Below are 18302 nucleotides of genomic sequence, written 5' to 3' on the forward strand. Positions count from 1 at the left end.
TCTCCCCCCCCTCCCCACCCAAACGGCTGCTTAAAGTCGCAGGCTCCCTTCTCCTGGATCTTCGCAGAGGACACCAGCCCTGGGCACACGCTCCGCCCACCTGGCGAAGGCAACGCCCACCTGACCCCGCCAACGCCCCCCACTCCCGCGCCCTGAGGCTGAGTGTAACTGCTTCCAAGTCCTTCGCACAACTCAGACTGTAGAGTGGACTGGGATCTCGGGCTCCCCGGGTTCCTTGCCTGGCTTGGTGGGGGTGTGGCAAGAGTTGGAATCCGCGTTTCTCCTCGGAAAAGTATTCAATTCATCGTGCCTGTGAAGTCCGCTTGCTTGGCGCTAGTACCCATGCTAGACGCTAGGGGGCGGCAAGCCACTGGGTAAAACCTGTTGCCGGCAGTCTCTGGGAGAGCCGGGCTGGGTTACAGCAAGGGCAAAAGCGCCCCAGAGGAGTTAGACACAAAAGGCTTCGACCTCCTTTTCCCCAGCGGTGTCCAGCGGCGGACAGTGAGGTTGAGCCAGGGAGGATGAAAGATGAATTTGGGCTTGGGGTAGGGCTGGACGATTTCAGAAGCCTAGTTCTGAAAGTCCACCCACCAGCTGTGTAGACGTGGGTCATCCTTCCCTCCCTCTGTGGGCCTGTAAAAAGAGGGGCAGATAGTTCTTAACATCCTTTCTGCCACCGTAGAGCCGTGGCTCTCAACCCATGAGCCAGCATCCCCTTTGTAATGTCCCCTCTATCCTGAAATGAAGTTCATAGATGATATGAGCAATCTACACACATCAGTTTTAAAAACACAAAACTATATAAAGAAGGGAAAAATCATAATAAAGCACGATGTCTCTCAATATATTAATGTTCAGGCAAGATTTAATGAAGCCATAAGTGAAACAGGCAGATTGCTTGCACCTACTTATAATAAATACACTTAAATTTAAGAGAAATAGACCAGAGAGTCATTATATACAAAACAAAATAAAAACAAAAACACCCTCCCCACCCACAAGAAAATGAGAGAGTAGTAGGAAATGAACAAAAGAATAAAACCCGTTAGGTAAATTACAACAAACTGAGTGTACTTACATATAAAAAGAGAAAGAGGGAAATAGCCTTAATTGAAAGAGGGATAACATAGCAAGGCAGAGTGGAGACAATGAGGAGGCGCGATGTGAATGCAAATGAACTGGGTCTTCTGTGTGTATTGTTAAAATAGCTCCCGGTGCTCTGGCGGGAAAGGAGTAAGCGCGGGCATGTCACAGACACACAGAGCTCTGTCTTGAAATGCTGTCGCAGGTTGCGGGAGAATTCAGTCTAGAATTTGGGCCTTGGAGGTCATGTGTTTCCAACAGGCAATGGGGAATGGAGGCTAGATTGGAAAGGGACTTGGGGATACAAGTGCCTGAGGACAATTGCATGTGGGCCCCCGGGACAGGGGCGGGGAAAGCTAGAGAAAAAACAGACAGCATCCCCAAACATTACCACACGGAATCTGTACAACTTAGGTGTCCATGCTGAGGCTGCAAAAACTTAAAAAATCTAAAGAATGACAATCCTATGAAATAATCTCTAAAAACATTTATTAAGGCGATCTAATGAGATCTACATTTCAGGTATCTTTGCTGTAATGGTCGGTTCTCTCAGATCTCCTCCGTTAGATGTTTGCAGTCGGTCTGTGCTTGCTCAGTAAAGACCCTACTTGGAACCATCTTCAACCACGGAAACAGTACTTGAATGTTCCACTGCATTGTGGGGACAATGTATGCGGTAGTTTAACTCAATTTTTAAACCATGTCTTTATTCCATTTACGTTTCTTCTCCATTAAGACCATCTCGTAACTTACCGAGTTATTCATGAAACTGATTTAAAAAAAACTTAGAAGCTTATACTTCGTACTATTATGAATTGCCGTATGACCAACTTATATTAGAAGTGGGTTTAGGTCGGTTGTACGTTTTAAAGTCCTGCAGGATAGAAGACAGTTACTGTTTTTGGAGATCTGCCCGGTGCCTTGCAGCCACTACAAGCTCCCCGCAAATTTCCAAAATTTCCACTAGGGGGCGCGATCACCCCCATTGAAACCACTGGTAGGTTAAGAGCTTCCGCTCTGAAGTCAGAGTGGGCCTGGGCTTCCTCCTAGCCTCGTGAGACCTTGGACACTTGATTTACCCTTTCTGTGCCTCAGCGTCTTGGGTGAGAGTTGTACCTGTCCCCTAGAGTTAGAACGCGGACTGGTGAGTAAGTGCATGGGGAGTGCACGGAACCGGAACCGGGTACCGGTTCACAGTAAACACTTGATGAGCCATTGTTCTTACTCTTCCAGTATAGTTATGATCATTGCTCTTGTTATTAATATTACTAGTGTTGGTATACTATTAAATGCTGTTATTGAAAGACTTCTCTCAAATGTGGTGCTTAACTGCTCGCACAGGTGTATAAAATAGCAGTTAGGAATATTCTCCACCCCACCCACCCACCCCCTTCCCGCCACCATGGAGCTCGCCTGTGAGCTTGGAAGAACGGGACCGTCCTCAAACTGGGCCCTCCCGGCCTGGTTCCCTGATGGCAGCGCTGGGTACAGGTGTCGGGCCTGGACAGGCTGGTCCACAGCCCACACTCCCAAAGAGGAGCCCCTTCTTTAAAAAAGAATTTTTTTTTAACGTGTATTCATTGTTGAGAGAGAGAGGCAGAGTGTGAGCGGGGGAGGGGCAGAGAGAGAGGGAGACACAGAATCGAAAGCAGGTTCCAGGCTCTGAGCCGTCAGCACAGAGCCCGACGTGGAGCTTGAATTCACAGACCGCAAAATCAAGACCCGAGCTGAAGTCTGACGTTTAACCGACTGAGCCACCCAGGTGCCCCTTCTTAGGAGCACCCCCCCCCCCCCCCCCGCCCAGGGAGGAGGTTGTGGGCCCTGGAAGGCTGGAGCTGGAGGAATAGAGGTGGGGAGGGGAGGGACATCTCAAAGGGCTGGACAGCAGGGGCCCTGGTGATGTCTTTGTCCAAGGCAGTGGAGGTAGCAAAGTGGGAGAACGTGGGAGAACGTCTTTGGGAGACGTTCTCTTTCTTCCCCAGGGGCCTACACCACGTCACCACTGCCTCCTCACATTTGTAGATGAATTTGAGTTTTCAGAGTTTTCATTCGTGTTCCCATTTGACTTTCCGTAGAGCTCCGTAAAATGGTGGTTGATATCCCCATTTCATGGACCAGGAAACTGAGACTCAGGAACTTTGGTGACTTGTCCAAACTTCGGCAGGGCCAGGAGCAGGGCCAGGAGCAGGGCCAGGAGGCAGCGGAGGCTCAGGAGTGAGGGGGCTGTGGAGTGGGCCTCGTTCCCTGGCCACAGAGGCAGGATCCGAAGACTGGTTGCCTGCCTGAGCCCATCGTGACTCTCTCCAAGAATAATACATGACCACGACGTTCCAGAGCAGCACTCTTTGGAGGGCATTCTGCTAGGTGCGTTTTCACTTACATTTCCTGACTACCACCCCCGTTTCCAACCTCAGCCTGGCTTGATTAGAAGGCTGATCTGGGCCGGGAGTTGGAGCAGGCAGAGATCCATGGGCATCGTTCTTTTCTTTTCTTTTCTTTTCTTTTCTTTTCTTTTCTTTTCTTTTTTTTCTTTCCTTTCCTTTCCTTTCCTTTCCTTTCCTTTCCTTTCCTTTTCTTTTTTCCCCCCATGGGCATCGTTCTTGGACAGGAACCAGCCCATTTGTGGAGTCAGCAACACCCAGCCATGTCCTGTGCTCTCCTGTCCCACCACCTCCTCTCCAAGCCTCCGGCTCTGGCCCCGAGGGAACTGCAGACAGACACAGGCCCTGGAGAGCCGCAAGTTCTCCAGGGCACCTCCTCCAGCTCCAGTGGCTTTTCTCTTGAGTCTGCTTCGATCCCAGTTCTCCCGGATTCACAAAGGACCACAGGGCGTCTAGCTCTCCTGGGGATGTGACAAAACCCCCAAATATACTCCTATTATTTGTTAAACACACACATGCTCTCTACTATCTCTTTAGGAAGGAGAACAGGTGTCCAGAGTTTGAAATCAGCCCTTAGAACCAGACTAAAGCAAAATCAGGAATTGAAAGAGGCCTGCCTTCCCCTTTCTTCTTTCTCAAAGTTCTTCTCTACCTTGAACCATTAATGCCTCCACCTCTCCCGAGACATCCTGCAGGGGCCCAGCTGAGGCCTGCCACTATCCTGGGCTCACTCTCTCTTTCTACTCTCCACCGCATAGAATTCACAGGGCTTCTTGACTATTACTCAAGATTTCAAATTGAGAAGCTCTGATAAAGTCCTTCACGCTGAGGATCCATAGCTGATAATCACTGAGTACCTGCCAAAGGTCATAAACCCAAAGCACTGAAGCTGGATGAGTATAATTTGGGGTGGCTTTTCTGATACCCCTCCCCAAATCATCTACCTTGTTGTCCCCTCAAGCAGAAGTACAGGGCACTGTGTAGTAATTGAGAACACCTAAGAATTTTCTTCTCCTGTAGTTCTACTGTCAGTCTCGGAGACGAGTCAAGGGAAGTCTCCAGGATCTGAACACTGATCTAATTAATGCTCGTTACCCAGGACCTTGCTTGGGACACGTCTTGATTCGGGGCTACCCAGACAGAAGAGATGACCGCGGTGGCAGCATACCACGGACCCAGCTTTGCTTTTAGCCACAGGGAAGGCTCCACCCCAGACCCTCTCCTTTTCTGCCAAGCTTGTAAGCTGCCAGGAACCGCGAGGCCAGCCACAGGCAGGCACAGAGTGAGAGACACACGGCACGTGTACAAACCATTGTACAAACCATTCATTTTATTTCCTGTATTGGGTTTATACAAACTTGCAAGATACAAATGCAGAGCTCACTGGGATTCTTCAGTACCTAGATCTAGAAAGAATGCTGCGGGGCGGGGAAGCGAACGTTCACTCTCAGTCAGGAGGCCCCTCCCCGGGGAGGGGCTTGTTGGCTAGAAAGATGCTAAAGCAGCTGCTACAGATGTTTGGTCCCCAACAGAGATGCCCTCTGTTTATCTAACTTTGACTTTTCTTCTAAGGTCACTTTTATACTAAATAAAGACACTGAGATCATACATTTCCTTGTATGGTTTATTGTCTAATGCTAGCAAATCAAATTGGCCCCAGTATGTGCATAAATAGATATATGTATATATACGTATATTTCATATTTTCCTTAGTTTTAAGAGCTGCCAGGTGGGGGGTGCCTACAGGGGAAAGGAATTGATTCCGTCTTGCTATTCTCAGCCCTGCCCCAAGACCATGCCTCTCCCCAAGGCAGGAGAGCAAGTATGCACAGCTTGCGACCTCAGAAAAATCTTTAAAGTGACAGTAGCGGTATTTGATTACAGCCTCTTGGTTATTGATCAGGAAGGTAATGTGCTAATTGGGAAGGCCCTAGAATAGTAACCAGGGCTGTCTCCCGGTGGGTCACTTAGCCCTGGGCCTCCGTCTGGGCCCCGTTCATTCATAACAAGATGCTCCAGGCTGGGAATAGGGTGTCAGTAAATGTCAGAGTTGGGAGGTCAGGCTTCAAATGCTGGCCAGGAGCTCTGTGACAGTCCCAAACCTTTGATTCCGGATCTGGACAAAAGACTTCCATTCTGCCCGAAACCTTGCAAGGCAAGAGCCCCTTGCCTACTTTGTGGGCGGATAAGAGCGTGGAAAGCCGAGCCGGCGGAGTTCAGCGCCCCAGCGGCAGCCCTCCAGATGAAAGTCCCGGGGGGCTTCCTGGGCAAGGCTGTGAGATGTTACCTTGTCCGTGGGACTCGCTTCAGCCCAGAAGCTGACTTCGCAGTCTGGATGCCAGACCGAGGTACCGTCCCCTTATCAACAGCCCCCAGAGGAAAGGTCACAGAGGGAGACAGAGGTCGTCGATGTGACCCAGACCGGAAAGGGATCAAGGAGTGTGAGAAGTCCGAGGAACTTGAATGTGTCTGTGCTGAAGGACCTGTGATCCCAAACTGTTTTCCTTTGGCCTTTGCACTGCATCCTGGCTCCATCAGGGAACAGAATTCTTGGTGCTGTTTAGCATAGGCTGCCATTAAACTGTCTGCCCTTTCCAGCAGACCGATGAAGGGAGGAGGTCCAGGAGCACATCGGGGGAGTGTGTGTGCCCGCACGGGTGTGCTTTTGTGCACACAACTGTAAACATTTCCTTTGAGAGGATTCACATCCCGTAACCTTAGACGGTCATCAAGAGTTGACAGTTGTAATCAAATCCTTAGACCAGGACTTCCAAGAGCCTGGATGCCCTGGTAAGATGCTCTCTGGGTGAGCTCTGGGGGACTGGTCCTTTGCAGACTGGAGAATAGGAGGAGGAAGCTGCCGGGGGGTGGGGGCGGTGGGGGTGGGGGGATAGGGAAGGACACAGGGTCGGACCTAGAGGCAGCCGCCCCAGTCTCCTCCTACCATTGGCCAATTCCATTCAGACATTGCACATTTTGAAAATAGATTTGCTTTTATAATAAAAGCGTAAAATAGATCTGTCTTAAAATAAGTCTGTCCTCTCCCCTTCTTTGGATCAAAAGGCATGGGGTGTGGCCACAACGTGCTAGGTAGGAATGGTGTGGAAAGTGAAGGGGAGAAAATGGGCCTGGGCAGGAGTTCTGGGAAAGGACCAGACATCCAAACAAATATATATATTATGTATATATCTATAATATGTATAATCTTCATAAAACATATATTAAGGCATGTAAAGCAACATAAAGAGCCAGCTTTATGAAACAGGAGGTGAGAGCGAGGTGGCAGGCGTTAATCCTTGGTATTTTACATGTAGTTCTAAAAATACCACTTTAAAAAAGGAGAGACGGACAAAGAAAGGAGAAGGCATGGAAGGCCCCCAAAGAGCCGTTTCTTGTGGGTGGAGAAAGGTGCTGGAAAGAGAGAGAGGGCCAATCCCGCCCGCCAGTGTGTAGGGGAGGGAAAAAAAAACAGGTTTGGGGTGCTCAAGCTGTGCTAAAGATGGGAAATGTAGCCAAAGGTCACGGTCAACACCTCTGCTAAAAGTGAAGTGAAACTCCCCAGCCTGCAATCCCGCAGAAGCACGAGAATATCCTAAGCACCTAGAACAGTGCCTGGTACATAAAAGGTGCTTGATAAATATTTGTTGAATCAACTGCCATTTTTACTTGCATATGAACCAGTAACTGTCCCAGCCGTGAAGGGGTGGAGAAGACTTGGCGGCAGATAAAGTAGTCGTTCTTGGGAAGTCTCCGGGCATCAGCTCTGGCAGAGAGAAGGCCCAGGGGCCGAGGTTTTTCCAGCTTCACTCTCTTCCCTCCCTCCTCTCTGGCTACAGTCCTCGAAGACGAGCCGCAGAGGAGGAAGAATGAGCTTTGCTTCTGTGTCTCCTCCACTGGCCTCCCTGGGTAGGTGGATTGTGAGACAGCCAGGCCGGAAGGGAGTCCTTCCATACAGCCTCATCCGGACGCCTGGAATGCGGGGTGGGGTCCTAGAATCTGGCCTCCCAGATTAAGGCTGTGCTACCTCTCCAGGGCACTCGCTCAGCTGGCCCACAGCCCATTCCAAGGGGAAGGGGGACAAGGAAATGTCCCGAACAAGGTTAGGAAAGGCCCCAAGGCTGACTACACCCTACAGAAGACAGGTCCTTCTCTCGGACCCTGAGCCTAGTAGGGGGAGGCAGACGCTAGGCCCAGACCTAAGAAAGAGCCATCTTCCAACCTGCTCACCCACACCAGCATCCCCACACCTTCGTCCCCACGGCCTCAGGCCCCCACGTGCTTGCTGGTGGGTCCTCCGGGAGCCAGTGTGCGGGCAGCCCGCGGATCTGGGGGACCCGGTGGAGGAGCGGAGCTGACAGTCTGGCACTGTACTTGGCACGAAGCTAAGGCTCCATCCTGGGGAAACCAATCCCATACCCCCTCTTTGCATCTCTGCCTTGTCCTTTTTCTTGCAAACGATTCCTGCTGCTTCCTTGTCCTCCCTCCCACTCGCCTCCAACTCTCCCTTTCTCTCTTCTACCCCTTCTCAACCTGCCCTCAGACGCTGCACAGACCTGCGTGCTGCTCTCTACCCACAGCCAGCACTGTCCCCTCCGGGAGCCGAGGAGCCTCTCCCCACGTCTTGTCATCTTGTCTTTGGCTCAAGCAGGGTGGTCAGTCTCCACTGGACCCCAAAGGAGCACCCATAAGCAGAGATGTGTCAAAGCCCTGGGTACAGCCGGGGCAGTAGGGTGGGGCTGATGGGGGAAGGACATGATGGCAGGTGCCGTCCTCGGTGTCAAGAGGGCCCAGAAGAGGCAGAGTGTCCATCTTCCCCTAGTCCTAACCTAAGACGGCCCAGGGCGTCTCTCCCACCAGGGCATCCTCTTCATCAGGAAATGTTCCAGTAAGGCCATCACCAGCCCGGGCAGGGCCAGGCCTAGCTCCCTGTGACTTGGGCACCAGACAGGAGGGTGCTCCCTGCCCGCCCTCTCAGGCCCTGGCCAAGGACCACCATCTGAGTAGCGAGGGGCTTCGGGGCCGGGCGTGGCGGGCGTGTGGACACTGAGGCATCCTCTCGGCGGCAACCCTGGCCCCCAGCCTGGCTCCCTGCAGCATTCCCACGGGAGCGCAGGCGCGGGGGGCCGGGGTGGGGGACCAGGACCTCGGGGGGCAGAGGCGGCCTTCAGAACGTGGCTCTGTGCAGCTTCACGGCGTTGGCCTCGGCCAGGGCTTGCACTAGAGAAAAGAGAAACGGGTCAGAGAGGTGCTACCCAGACGAGAACCGACTCCAGCCAAGCTTCCCCGGGGGGACAGAGGTCTCTTCCTGTAGAACCCTGCGGAAACCCGCCCCACGCCCCCACCCCTGAGAGGGGGACAGATGAATGGAAGTCCGTGTTCTTTTCCACCTGCCTGATACTGAGCGGCTGTGTGCGAGGGGAGGGGAAGATGCACCACAGCCTTTGCTACCGTTTCCAGTGTGATTTTAATTTACAGGAAGATCTGGGGGTGACCTGGGGGCTTCCGAGGCAGGACCGCTGTGCATCTCAACAGGTGGAAGGCTTGTTGGCCGACAGAGGGACAGCGGGGGCCTCAGCTCTGTCCCTGTCTGCTTCTGGAGAAGCAAAGCCCGCGGGCACTGCGGTACCAAGCAGCGGCCCTGCCAGCCGGCGCCAGCCCAGCACTGCACGCGACGCCGGAGGGCTCAAGCAGGTGGAGGGAGGGGAGGGAGCGGCGGGGGTAGGGGGGGCACTGGGGGTGCGGGAGAAGCGATGTTGGGATGAGGGGTGTGGATGGTTCACGGGGGTGGGGGGCGGGGGACCCACTCCCCGCGGTGGATGAAATACAGAAGAAAAGTTCTTACGTCAGAGCTCAGACCCGCATGGTATGGCTGCTGTCGGTGCCCCGTGGGGATTCAGACGATAGGGGGTTGGCTGGTGGAGTCGGGGAAGCAGGGGAGGTGGGAGGGCTTGGGGTGGCACATTGCACTGGAAACAGAAATGAACAGGGAGGTGAACAGGGGTGGGTGGGGGTGGGAGGGGTGGGAGGGGTGGGGGAGGGGCGGGGAGGCGGGGCACCCAGAGCAAGCGAGGCCCTTCCCCAGGCGGCCAGCCAGGCAGGAGGCAAGCAGAGAGGGGAGCTGAAGCGGAGCTGGCCTCGTTCCCTGGCGCCCCGGAGGAGCACGGGGTCCCCGGAGAAGACGGGGCGGTTGCGGGCTCTGCTGAGAACCAGTGTGACCGCGGCCGAGGCCGGCCTCTCTGGGCGGAGGCTCCACTCCCATCCGCGCAACGGGGAGATGGCGCGGAGGGGACCAGCGACGGCGCCTTATACACGGTGGTGTCGTCGCTAAGGATGATGATGAATAGTGCAGTAAAATCACACTAGCCCAGATCGTCAGGCCCCCATCTGACGACTGGATCCAAGTTGTCACCGGGGTGGGGGAATCCCCTCCATTTAAACGGAGGCTTCCGGCAGGGTTGAAGTGAGCTCCGTGAACTCAGACCAGCTCAAGGTCTTGGAAACACGGCCCCGCTATCACCGGGGAACCCCCTTCTCCTCAATCCAGGAAGGGCAAACTTTACCCCCAAGCCAAACAAATCATTACAAACCTTAAAGTGGTGACATTTGAATTAATGGATTTTACTCTAATTATCATTATGATGCCATGCTGAGACAGGCCAAGTGGAAGGGCAATGGGAAGGGGGGTCGTATTATGAGGGACCAGCTCTGTGCGGGCTCCAGGCCCCTGGGCACCCCTGTGCGGCTGTGAGGCAAGGAGACTGGCAGACAGAACGTCCTCACTTGGCCTCAGAGGAGAACCAGACCTCACCCAGGGTCACACTGTTTCCTTCAAGAGAAGGATCCTGGCATCGAACTTCCTAGTCCCTTGCTCTCCACCCTGCCCTGGACCTCATCACCTTCCCTGCCCTCGGCGCAAGAGAGGGGGCCGGGGCAGCTTCCACTGCATATATACGTACACCCACAGTTGTATATAAGACCTGGAACTTTCTCGTGAGCGGGAAGCTGTGTCTGCCCACACACAATACGTAGTTTGTGCACAGGATCTGATAATACCTCCACACGTGCTGCAAACATCTCAGATATGTGTGCGCGTGCACTTCCAAATCTGTTCTCTTCCATGTGACCCAACACGCGTGTAACTTCACATACAAACACACTCACAAACGCTTTCGAAACACACAGTTGTGCGTCTGTCTGTATCATGGACCCAATGGTTAGTTATGTGGCAGCTTCGACTTCTAAAATAGTCAAAAAGATGGGAAAAAAAAAAAAAAAAGCCAGACAAGGGCTATTTCAGGAAAGCCAAATTGATGTTCCAATGTGCATGAAGTGAGGCTCTTACACTTATTCATAGATGAGCTCCTTGGAATCCAGTTACTTTCATTTCTATACAATTCTTTTTTTTTTTTTGATGTTTAAAAATGTTTTACTTATTGTTGAGACAGAGAGAGACAGAGCACGAGCAGGGGAGGGGCAGAGAGAGAGGGAGACACAGAATCCGAAGCAGGCTTCGGGCTCTGAGCTGTCAGCACAGAGCCCGACGTGGGGCTCGAAGCCACGAACCGCGAGATCATGACCTGAGCTGAAGTCGGACGCTCAACCGACTGAGCCACCCAGGCGCCCCAATTTCTATACCATTCTAATAGGTGTTGACCTGCTGGGTTACTACCCCATGGGAGATCAGAAGCAGGGAAATTAGGGGAGAGAAAGGAATCAAGAGACCTACTGACAGCTAGAAGAAGACACGACTGAGGAGGAAAAAGTCTTTTGCAAAATTAGATATAAAACCTTTAAAAGTGTAACAGTTTGGGAACATTTAGCATAGCTACAGTCTGTACCAACTATAGCCTCTAAGGGCATTCCCTTCAACAGATCCACAAAATAAGGATATTTACAATGATACTAAATTAGCAAGAGCAAGCAAAATGAGTTACGTTAAATATAACTTCCTTACGAAGGCAGAAAAGTACAAAATACATATCAGGAATGTATGCGCTGCAATAGTTAAAATTCACATATGTAGCAGCTATGGATTGGACAGATGTGATATTGTTACTGTGTGTCCACAAGTACTACCCCATCTGCATGCATAAATAATTGGTCACGGGGTGCCTGGGAGGCTCGGTCGGTTGAGCGTCCGACTCTTGATTTCGGCTCAGGTCACGATCTCATGGGGATCAAGCCCCATGCTGGGCTCCGAGCTGACATCGCGGAGTGTGCTTGGGATTCCCTCTCTCCCTCTCTCTCTGCCCCTCCCTGCTCACACGCTCTCTCTTTCACAAACAAATAAATGTCACACGTGCTCTCTCCCACCCTGCACACAAAGATACATCAGTACTGCCACGTGTACATATATACGACATACACACAAGTGCGTTTTATCATTCCCGATACTGCAAAAAAAAAAGCGCCAATCGCACACAAACACGAACGTTCATAAACACCATCTCCATCCTTATATTGTACGCTCACCTACGCATATGTAACTCCGACGGTGTACCGAATGCCACCTGTACTAATAATGGTCTCCACACCATATCCGTAGACATCTTGCACACGTATACACTCACGCCTCACACCCGAATACACACAGATATGTGCGCCTCTGCAAACACCACCCGAATACAGACACCGCACGGGACATCATGCCACACACACAAATTAAAAATTGTCACGTCTTCCCGTATACACCATTCTTGAGTCTGCACACACTGGGCACACCGACAAGCGCTCCAGCGCTCGTTACTGACCACACGCCCACGCTCAGGCACCACGCCTCCAACCTGTGCACGCCGCCCTGCTATTATGGCCCCGGGCCCAGCACTCAGGTCCCGGGCTTGGACCTATGCCCGCACGGCATGTGCCCAGGGACAGTCCTCGCTGTCCCTGGCAGAGCAGCAGCTCTGGGAATCTGGGCCACGAGCCAAGGGGCAGGGGGGACAGTGGGCTCAGTCTGAGGTCTGGCCCCGCTGTGCCATTTTTTAAATAGTTGGGGTTTTGGCAAAAGCGAAGTGATAGTTTGCTTTCAGCGCGTAGACCCTGAAATGTAAGCCGGTGTCTATCAAGAGGGAAATCTGATAGGCTGGGGTGGGTTCTGTTTTCATGGAACCTTTGGCTGGGAGACTACAGCCGAGAGAGCCAGGGGCTGCGGCGAAGGCAGAGGGAAGTTTTAAAAACAGTGTTGTATGCTCTAACCCTCGAAACAGGAAGTTGCCTTCTGCCCAGAGCATGGGGAATTTGATCTTTGGAAGATTCAAGTTCACTTTACGGCTAAACTACAGAGAGGTTAGCTAGAGGCCTCCGTGCAGCCAAACTGGTTTTGCTGCCCTTGGCTTCAGGATGGGGCTGTCTGAAGCCCGTCCCTTTCGTCCCTTTCTCGTCCCTTTCTCGTGTCCTCCACTCCAGCCCAACTGACAGCTTCTTTCTGAAATCCCGCCCCCCCCCCCCACCCCGGGCGGGGGGGGGGGTCTTCCTCGGCCACCCATCTAATGTCCCCTAGACTCTAACTGCCAGTAGGTTCTTCCTCAAGGCGTACTCAAATCCCCCTTGTGGTAGCCGAAAACCCTCTGGTTTCTAAAAATATCCATATTTAAAATAGTTGGAAAAACCACAAACAGACCCTACTTCTCCGTCAGCTATTGCTATTTCAATGAGCCACGACCACCGTCACCAACGCCACCACGACTACACCTGGCTAGCATTTATTGAGCACCGACGAAGGGCCAGGCACCGCGCTAGGTGCTGAGCATTTATTGTTGACATTCCTTGCACCACCAGACAGGTATTTTGATTTGGATTTTACAGAGGAGGAGATGGAGCCTCAGAAAGCCAGAATTCAAACCCCTCTTAATCACCAGCACGAAACGCCATGCCTTCCACCGGGCTCCTGGCCACAGGCCTGACCTCGCCCAGGGTACCGTCCCTGTGGCCAGCACCCCTGTCTCTGCCTCTTCCTCTTCCTCGACCAAAGCCCTTGTAACCCTGGCATCCTTCCTGGGCCTCCCTCTGGACTGGCCCTCAAAGTTCTTCGTCTCTGTCCTCACCACCTTTTGTCTTGAGGAGGAGGACGCGCTCCGTCCCCCCCCCAGGCTTCACGACATAATTGCTGTCTTGGAGCCTCGTCCGTTCTTCCTGATTCCATTCTCACCTTCTCTGGGGCCATATCTCAGGCTGGCTCTGGCCTCACCGTGTCTACCTGGAACCCTCTCGCTTCTGGGTCAGTGTGAAGTCCACTCGTCATGCTCATCTTTAATGAGCAGAAAAGTGGGTTCGGGTCAGGAGCCAGGCTGGTGACTGTATCACTCTCAACTCTGCGGCCACCTAGAGCGTCTCCACTTTCCCATGTGCACGCAGCAGGAAAGGGCCATGAAAGGAGGCCCTGATGCCTGGCCCTCAATCCATGCCTATCACTCCCAACCAGACTCAGTTATCACCTTTTGGCTGTGCCTTTCCTCGAGCTGTCCAGGGGGTGGGGGTGGGGGCTCGCTTGCTTCCTGCGTGGCCTCTGGCCATTCCTCTGCAGAGCTGCTGGGAGGGTCACCATGGCTCTGAGCTCCTGGATGCAACTCTGGCCCCTCTGCACCCCGCGGAGCCTAGCACAGTACCTGGTGCTCAATAAATGCTTATCCTGATCTTGACGGTCTCTCTGTCCCTGGCCCCCTCGCAGCACTGAGCTTCCTCCCCTGCACCTGGTCAGCCGGTCTCCCTGGAGGAGCGAGGCCCGGCCCCTCTCACCAGACAGCATGCGGCCCCTGCGGGAGGCCTCGGTCGCCAGGGCACAGGAGATTTCAATCCGCTTCTCCTGCTCCTGCAGCTGGCTCTCTGAGTCCTGGGGCACGTCCACAAGGTCCCCCTCGCCGACGGGCACCACGTTCTGCATACTGAGGAGGCACAGACACACAGACATGGAGTGGGGGGCGGACAGGACGGTCCCATTGGCTTGGGGCGGGGGCCTGTGGACTGAGGTTGGCAGGGTGGCCGGAGGCCTGTGTATGGGGTGAGTGGGACCCTGGCCGAACACATTTTGGGGCCCCTTCCTACAACGTTTTAAAATGGATCAGAAGGTTCAGGTGAACATTTAGGGCGGCCTCGACGAGGAAGAGAGGTCACCAGAGGGCAACCCATCAGTTTGTCTTGACGACAGCACGTGCCTGCACCCAGCTGTCTTTTTGACCCCCGACGGCGGCGGCGGCGCGGCCCCTGCCACGGGCCCGGGCCTGGTCCGCTGCCTCGAGCCACGGCCTCCACGCGCTCTCCGCTGGGGAGGCTCAGGGCTCCCACTGGCATGGGGTGGGGTGCTGGATTCGGTGGCGCTAATGTCCCAGGTGCCCTGGGTGCCTGGGTGGGCAGAGGTCGTCGAGGTTCACCCAGGCCTGTTACCTGGACTTGGCAATGAGCGTCTTGATCCTCTCCACCTTCTTCTGCTTCTCCTTCAACTCCTCGGGGCTCAGGGGAGTATCGGGCTCCAGGTCAATGTACCGTTCAGGGATGAGGACTTTGTCCGGCGTGGACAGCTGCGGAGGGACCTGGGTCACCACCCCCATCCCACCCCCTTCCAGGCTTCCTCCCCCTCCGCCCTCCCGGACTTCACTCACCTCCTTATTGATGTCCACGTCATAGTGCTGGGGCTCTAGCTCCATTTTGCGGAGCCGGGCGATCTCCTCCCTCGGCGTCTCGTAGGCCTGCCCACCAGGCTCCTCTGCCCGCAGGGCCGCCTCCAGGTTGGAGATGTCCACCTCGTGGATGCTGCGGTGACGGCGCACCTAGGGGACAGCACCGCCGTGACCACACGGGGCCCCTGTCCTGCTGTCGGCAGCCATTTCCCCTGCTACCCGTGTCTCCAGACAGCGCAAAACAGGCCTGTGTCCTCCCTGCTCGTCACGCCCCATCCGGCCACCGCCCCGCGGCCCCACCACCCGGCTACGTTCCTTCCGTGCTGCTTGTCCAGAGCGGGGACGCCTGCAAAGGCCCAGACGCAAAATCTCATCGCTAGGTCTCGTCAGTACTTGGTACTTCGCATCTGGCTGTAGCCTGTGTTCCCATTCTGTGCCATACGTTTTGGGCAGTTGATTAGTGTGCCTGACACTGGCCTTTAGTTGTTGCGTATCAGACAAGCTCCAACCCATCAGGTAGAACGCAAGCTGGTTGAGGGTAGGACTTACGAATCGTAATTTTCCTGTATTTTTGAAATGTGGTGGAAAGAAAACTTAGGCAGATGCCTGGGGCTACTCCCAGCTCCACACTCAATAGCTGTGTGGCCCAGGAATCCTTAATTTCTCCTGACTTTGCGTCCCTGTCTCCCAAACAGGGGTGATAATTCCGAACCTCGCGCTGCTGAGGGACCCGAATAGAACAACATGAGGTTTGGGAACAGTACCAGGTGACAGGGTAGCATCGTGATTATCTTCAGTATGTATCTTTCAATACATAGAAAACGCTCTAGAAACTGCGTGAGCGATGCCTCTCTCTGGGCGGTGAACTTCGCACTATTCTGTGTTAAGTGAATTGTGTATACTTCATTTCCACTAAAGCAATCAACGCATTCTTTGGGGGGGGAGAGTTATTTTTCTTTAAACGCACAAAAAGGAATAGTTGTTGCAGTGAATCTTCTGCCTAGTGGGGAGAAGTCTCCCCCCACCCCCCCGCCTCGTTCTCCCCAGGTGCCCAGCTCGGGCCCTTCCCAGCCCCTCTCCCAGTGCCCCGCACCCAACTGCCCCGGCCCAGGCTGGTCACCCACTGGGAGTGGACACTGTTGGCAGATGCCGGGCCAGGCCCGTGGGTCGCTGCGAGGACATTACCACTTTGTAGGCGGGCCGCGTAGCAGGGTCGGGGGCCGGACTGGCCGGGAGCTGCAGGCTCCTTCGCTTCTCCTTCATAGAGCCGCTCTGGTGCCTCCGCATGCGGTCGATCTGCTCCTCCACACTCATCTTGACCTTGCCCTCGCCAGGGAACACGGCACTCTTGGGGCGCTCCTGCTGCAGGGGGAGAACGGGGCTCTGACACGTGCCTCGTCTGCCCTCCCAGCTTCTTCATCTGCCCTAATCCCTTAGATTTCCCTTCTCTGGGAAGCCTGTCCATAGCGGGTTAAAGAATAGCCCCTGAGACACACGTCCAGGTCCTAACCCCCTAGTAACTGTGAATGTGACCTTATTTGGAAATAGGGTCTTGGCAGGTGTGATTAAGGTAAGGATCTCAAGAAGAGAGCATCCCGAATTAGAGTGGACCCGAAACCCAATCATGGGCGTCCTTACAAGAGACAGAAAAAAAGAAGACGGAGTAGAAGGAGATGTGAAGGTAGGAGTGCCTACTGGAGTGTTGGGTCTACAAGCCAAAGAACAGCAAAGATTGCCTGCAATGCCAGAAGCTAGGACAGAGGCACTGGACGGGGTGCTCCCTCAGACCCTCCAGAAGGAACCAACCCTGATGATGTCGATTCGGGACTCCTGGCCTCCACAACTCTGAGAGAATAAACTTCTGTTATTTTAAGGCCCCAAGTGTGGGATGCTTTGTTAAGTTCCTGGCAGCCCTCGGAAACACATCTACTGCCTTACGTCGGCTCATTTGACCCTGATTTTTGCTGGATTTGTATTTCATCACTGGCACATTATAATAATTTTGTTCAACATCCTTCTATCTTTCTCATGAATTAGGGCCACGGCAAATTTGAGAATTGTTAGGAAGATCAGAACAATGAAAGTAATGTGTATCTTCCTTGTCCCTTGTCCCTCGATATAGCTTCCTGAAGGAAGGCTTCTCCAGTGGAGCTGTTGCCCCCTCCTACTTGTCCTGCCTTCCTCCTCCCGCCCGGGGTTTCTTGATGGTGGACAGATGGGCGGACACAGAGAGGCCTCAGCCCAGCTCAGGCCCACTCGGGCCTCGGCGCCCACAGATTGTACTCACCCGGGAGGAGAGTCCGTTGGTGAGCCCGTCGGCACTCCTCCTCACCACCCTTGACGGGGTTACCTCTTCATCGGTGGGCGACTTCGTCCGAGGCGGCACAATGCCAACTGTAGGGAGGCAGAAGAACCGGTGGGCCTCCTGGAGAAGCAGGAGGGCAGACACACAGGGGAGCCTGCGTCTAGAGGCGGCTCAGTGCCACCTGTGGCCGAAATGAAAGGCCGAGGATGGGTGGGCACTCACTGTCTTTGGTTGTGATGAGCACCTCTCTGGGCCGCTCTCCGACTCTTGGCCTTGCGTCTAGGGGAGGATGGGACAGGAAGTACCTTTGTTGAGAGCTGTCTGCTTCTCTGCCTCCGCCTCTTGCCTGGTGGGCACCAGGTTGATGTCTCTGGCGGTGTCCAGGGGTGACGTCTGGTGGGGGTCTTTCTTGCTTTGCTCATAGCTTGCCTTGGGCTGGGGAGGAAAAAGGAGGAGACGGTTGGTGCCCTAGGGACTGCTGAGGATTTGGCCCCCAGGGGTGTTTCTTTGTTTTGCAATGGTTGGAGCACAGACCCTTGAAAACAAGGGATAAGGAAACTCTAAGTGAGCCAGCTGGGAAGCAGGCAGGGGTGAGATCGAGCCTCCCACTCAGGCCACCTTAAGGCTGGCCAATGCTGGCTCATCTTGGGGAGTGAGGGCCCAGGGCTTCCAGGAGGCCCTCAGCGGAGGCCCATCAGGGAGGCCCCTCAACCTGACCAGTCCTCTTGGCAAACGCCAAGAAGCACAGACTCTGCTGTGAGCCAGAGAGGAGGAATGGCCAGAGGAGGGGTCTATAAGGCCGAGGATCTCTGAGGATTCTGTTGGAATCGCACCCAAAACTTAAGCGAAAGAACCAGCTGGGCTTTGGTACCAAGATTCTGGGCGACGGAAAAGTGCGCTTAGCTTGAGGGCTCGCAGACT

The 18302-nt window shown here is 54.0% G+C and overlaps 1 protein-coding gene across 10 annotated transcripts in view; it reads right to left on the minus strand.

Moving 5' to 3' along the window:
- Positions 1-4779: 4779 nt before the first annotated feature.
- PLEKHA6 (pleckstrin homology domain containing A6) overlaps positions 4780-18302 on the minus strand; it is a 142792-nt gene continuing 129269 nt past the window's right edge. For 7 of the 10 annotated variants that reach the window (XM_030302337.1, XM_032591699.1, XM_030302336.1 and 4 more), the window contains 8 exons: positions 17687-17816; positions 17364-17470; positions 16262-16438; positions 15059-15226; positions 14844-14977; positions 14199-14344; positions 9307-9430; positions 4780-8681 (listed from right to left, as the gene is read on the minus strand). In XM_030302337.1, coding sequence (XP_030158197.1) covers positions 9315-9430; positions 14199-14344; positions 14844-14977; positions 15059-15226; positions 16262-16438; positions 17364-17470; positions 17687-17816 — 978 coding nt within the window. In that variant the 3' untranslated portion in view covers positions 4780-8681; positions 9307-9314. The remainder of the gene's footprint in view (positions 8682-9306; positions 9431-14198; positions 14345-14843; positions 14978-15058; positions 15227-16261; positions 16439-17363; positions 17471-17686; positions 17817-18302) is intronic. The other 3 variants (XM_032591700.1, XM_032591697.1, XM_032591698.1) reach the window with 2 other exon arrangements.

Source organism: Lynx canadensis, chromosome F1 (genome assembly GCF_007474595.2).
Source record: "Lynx canadensis isolate LIC74 chromosome F1, mLynCan4.pri.v2, whole genome shotgun sequence".
NCBI classification, from domain to species: Eukaryota; Metazoa; Chordata; class Mammalia; order Carnivora; family Felidae; genus Lynx; species Lynx canadensis.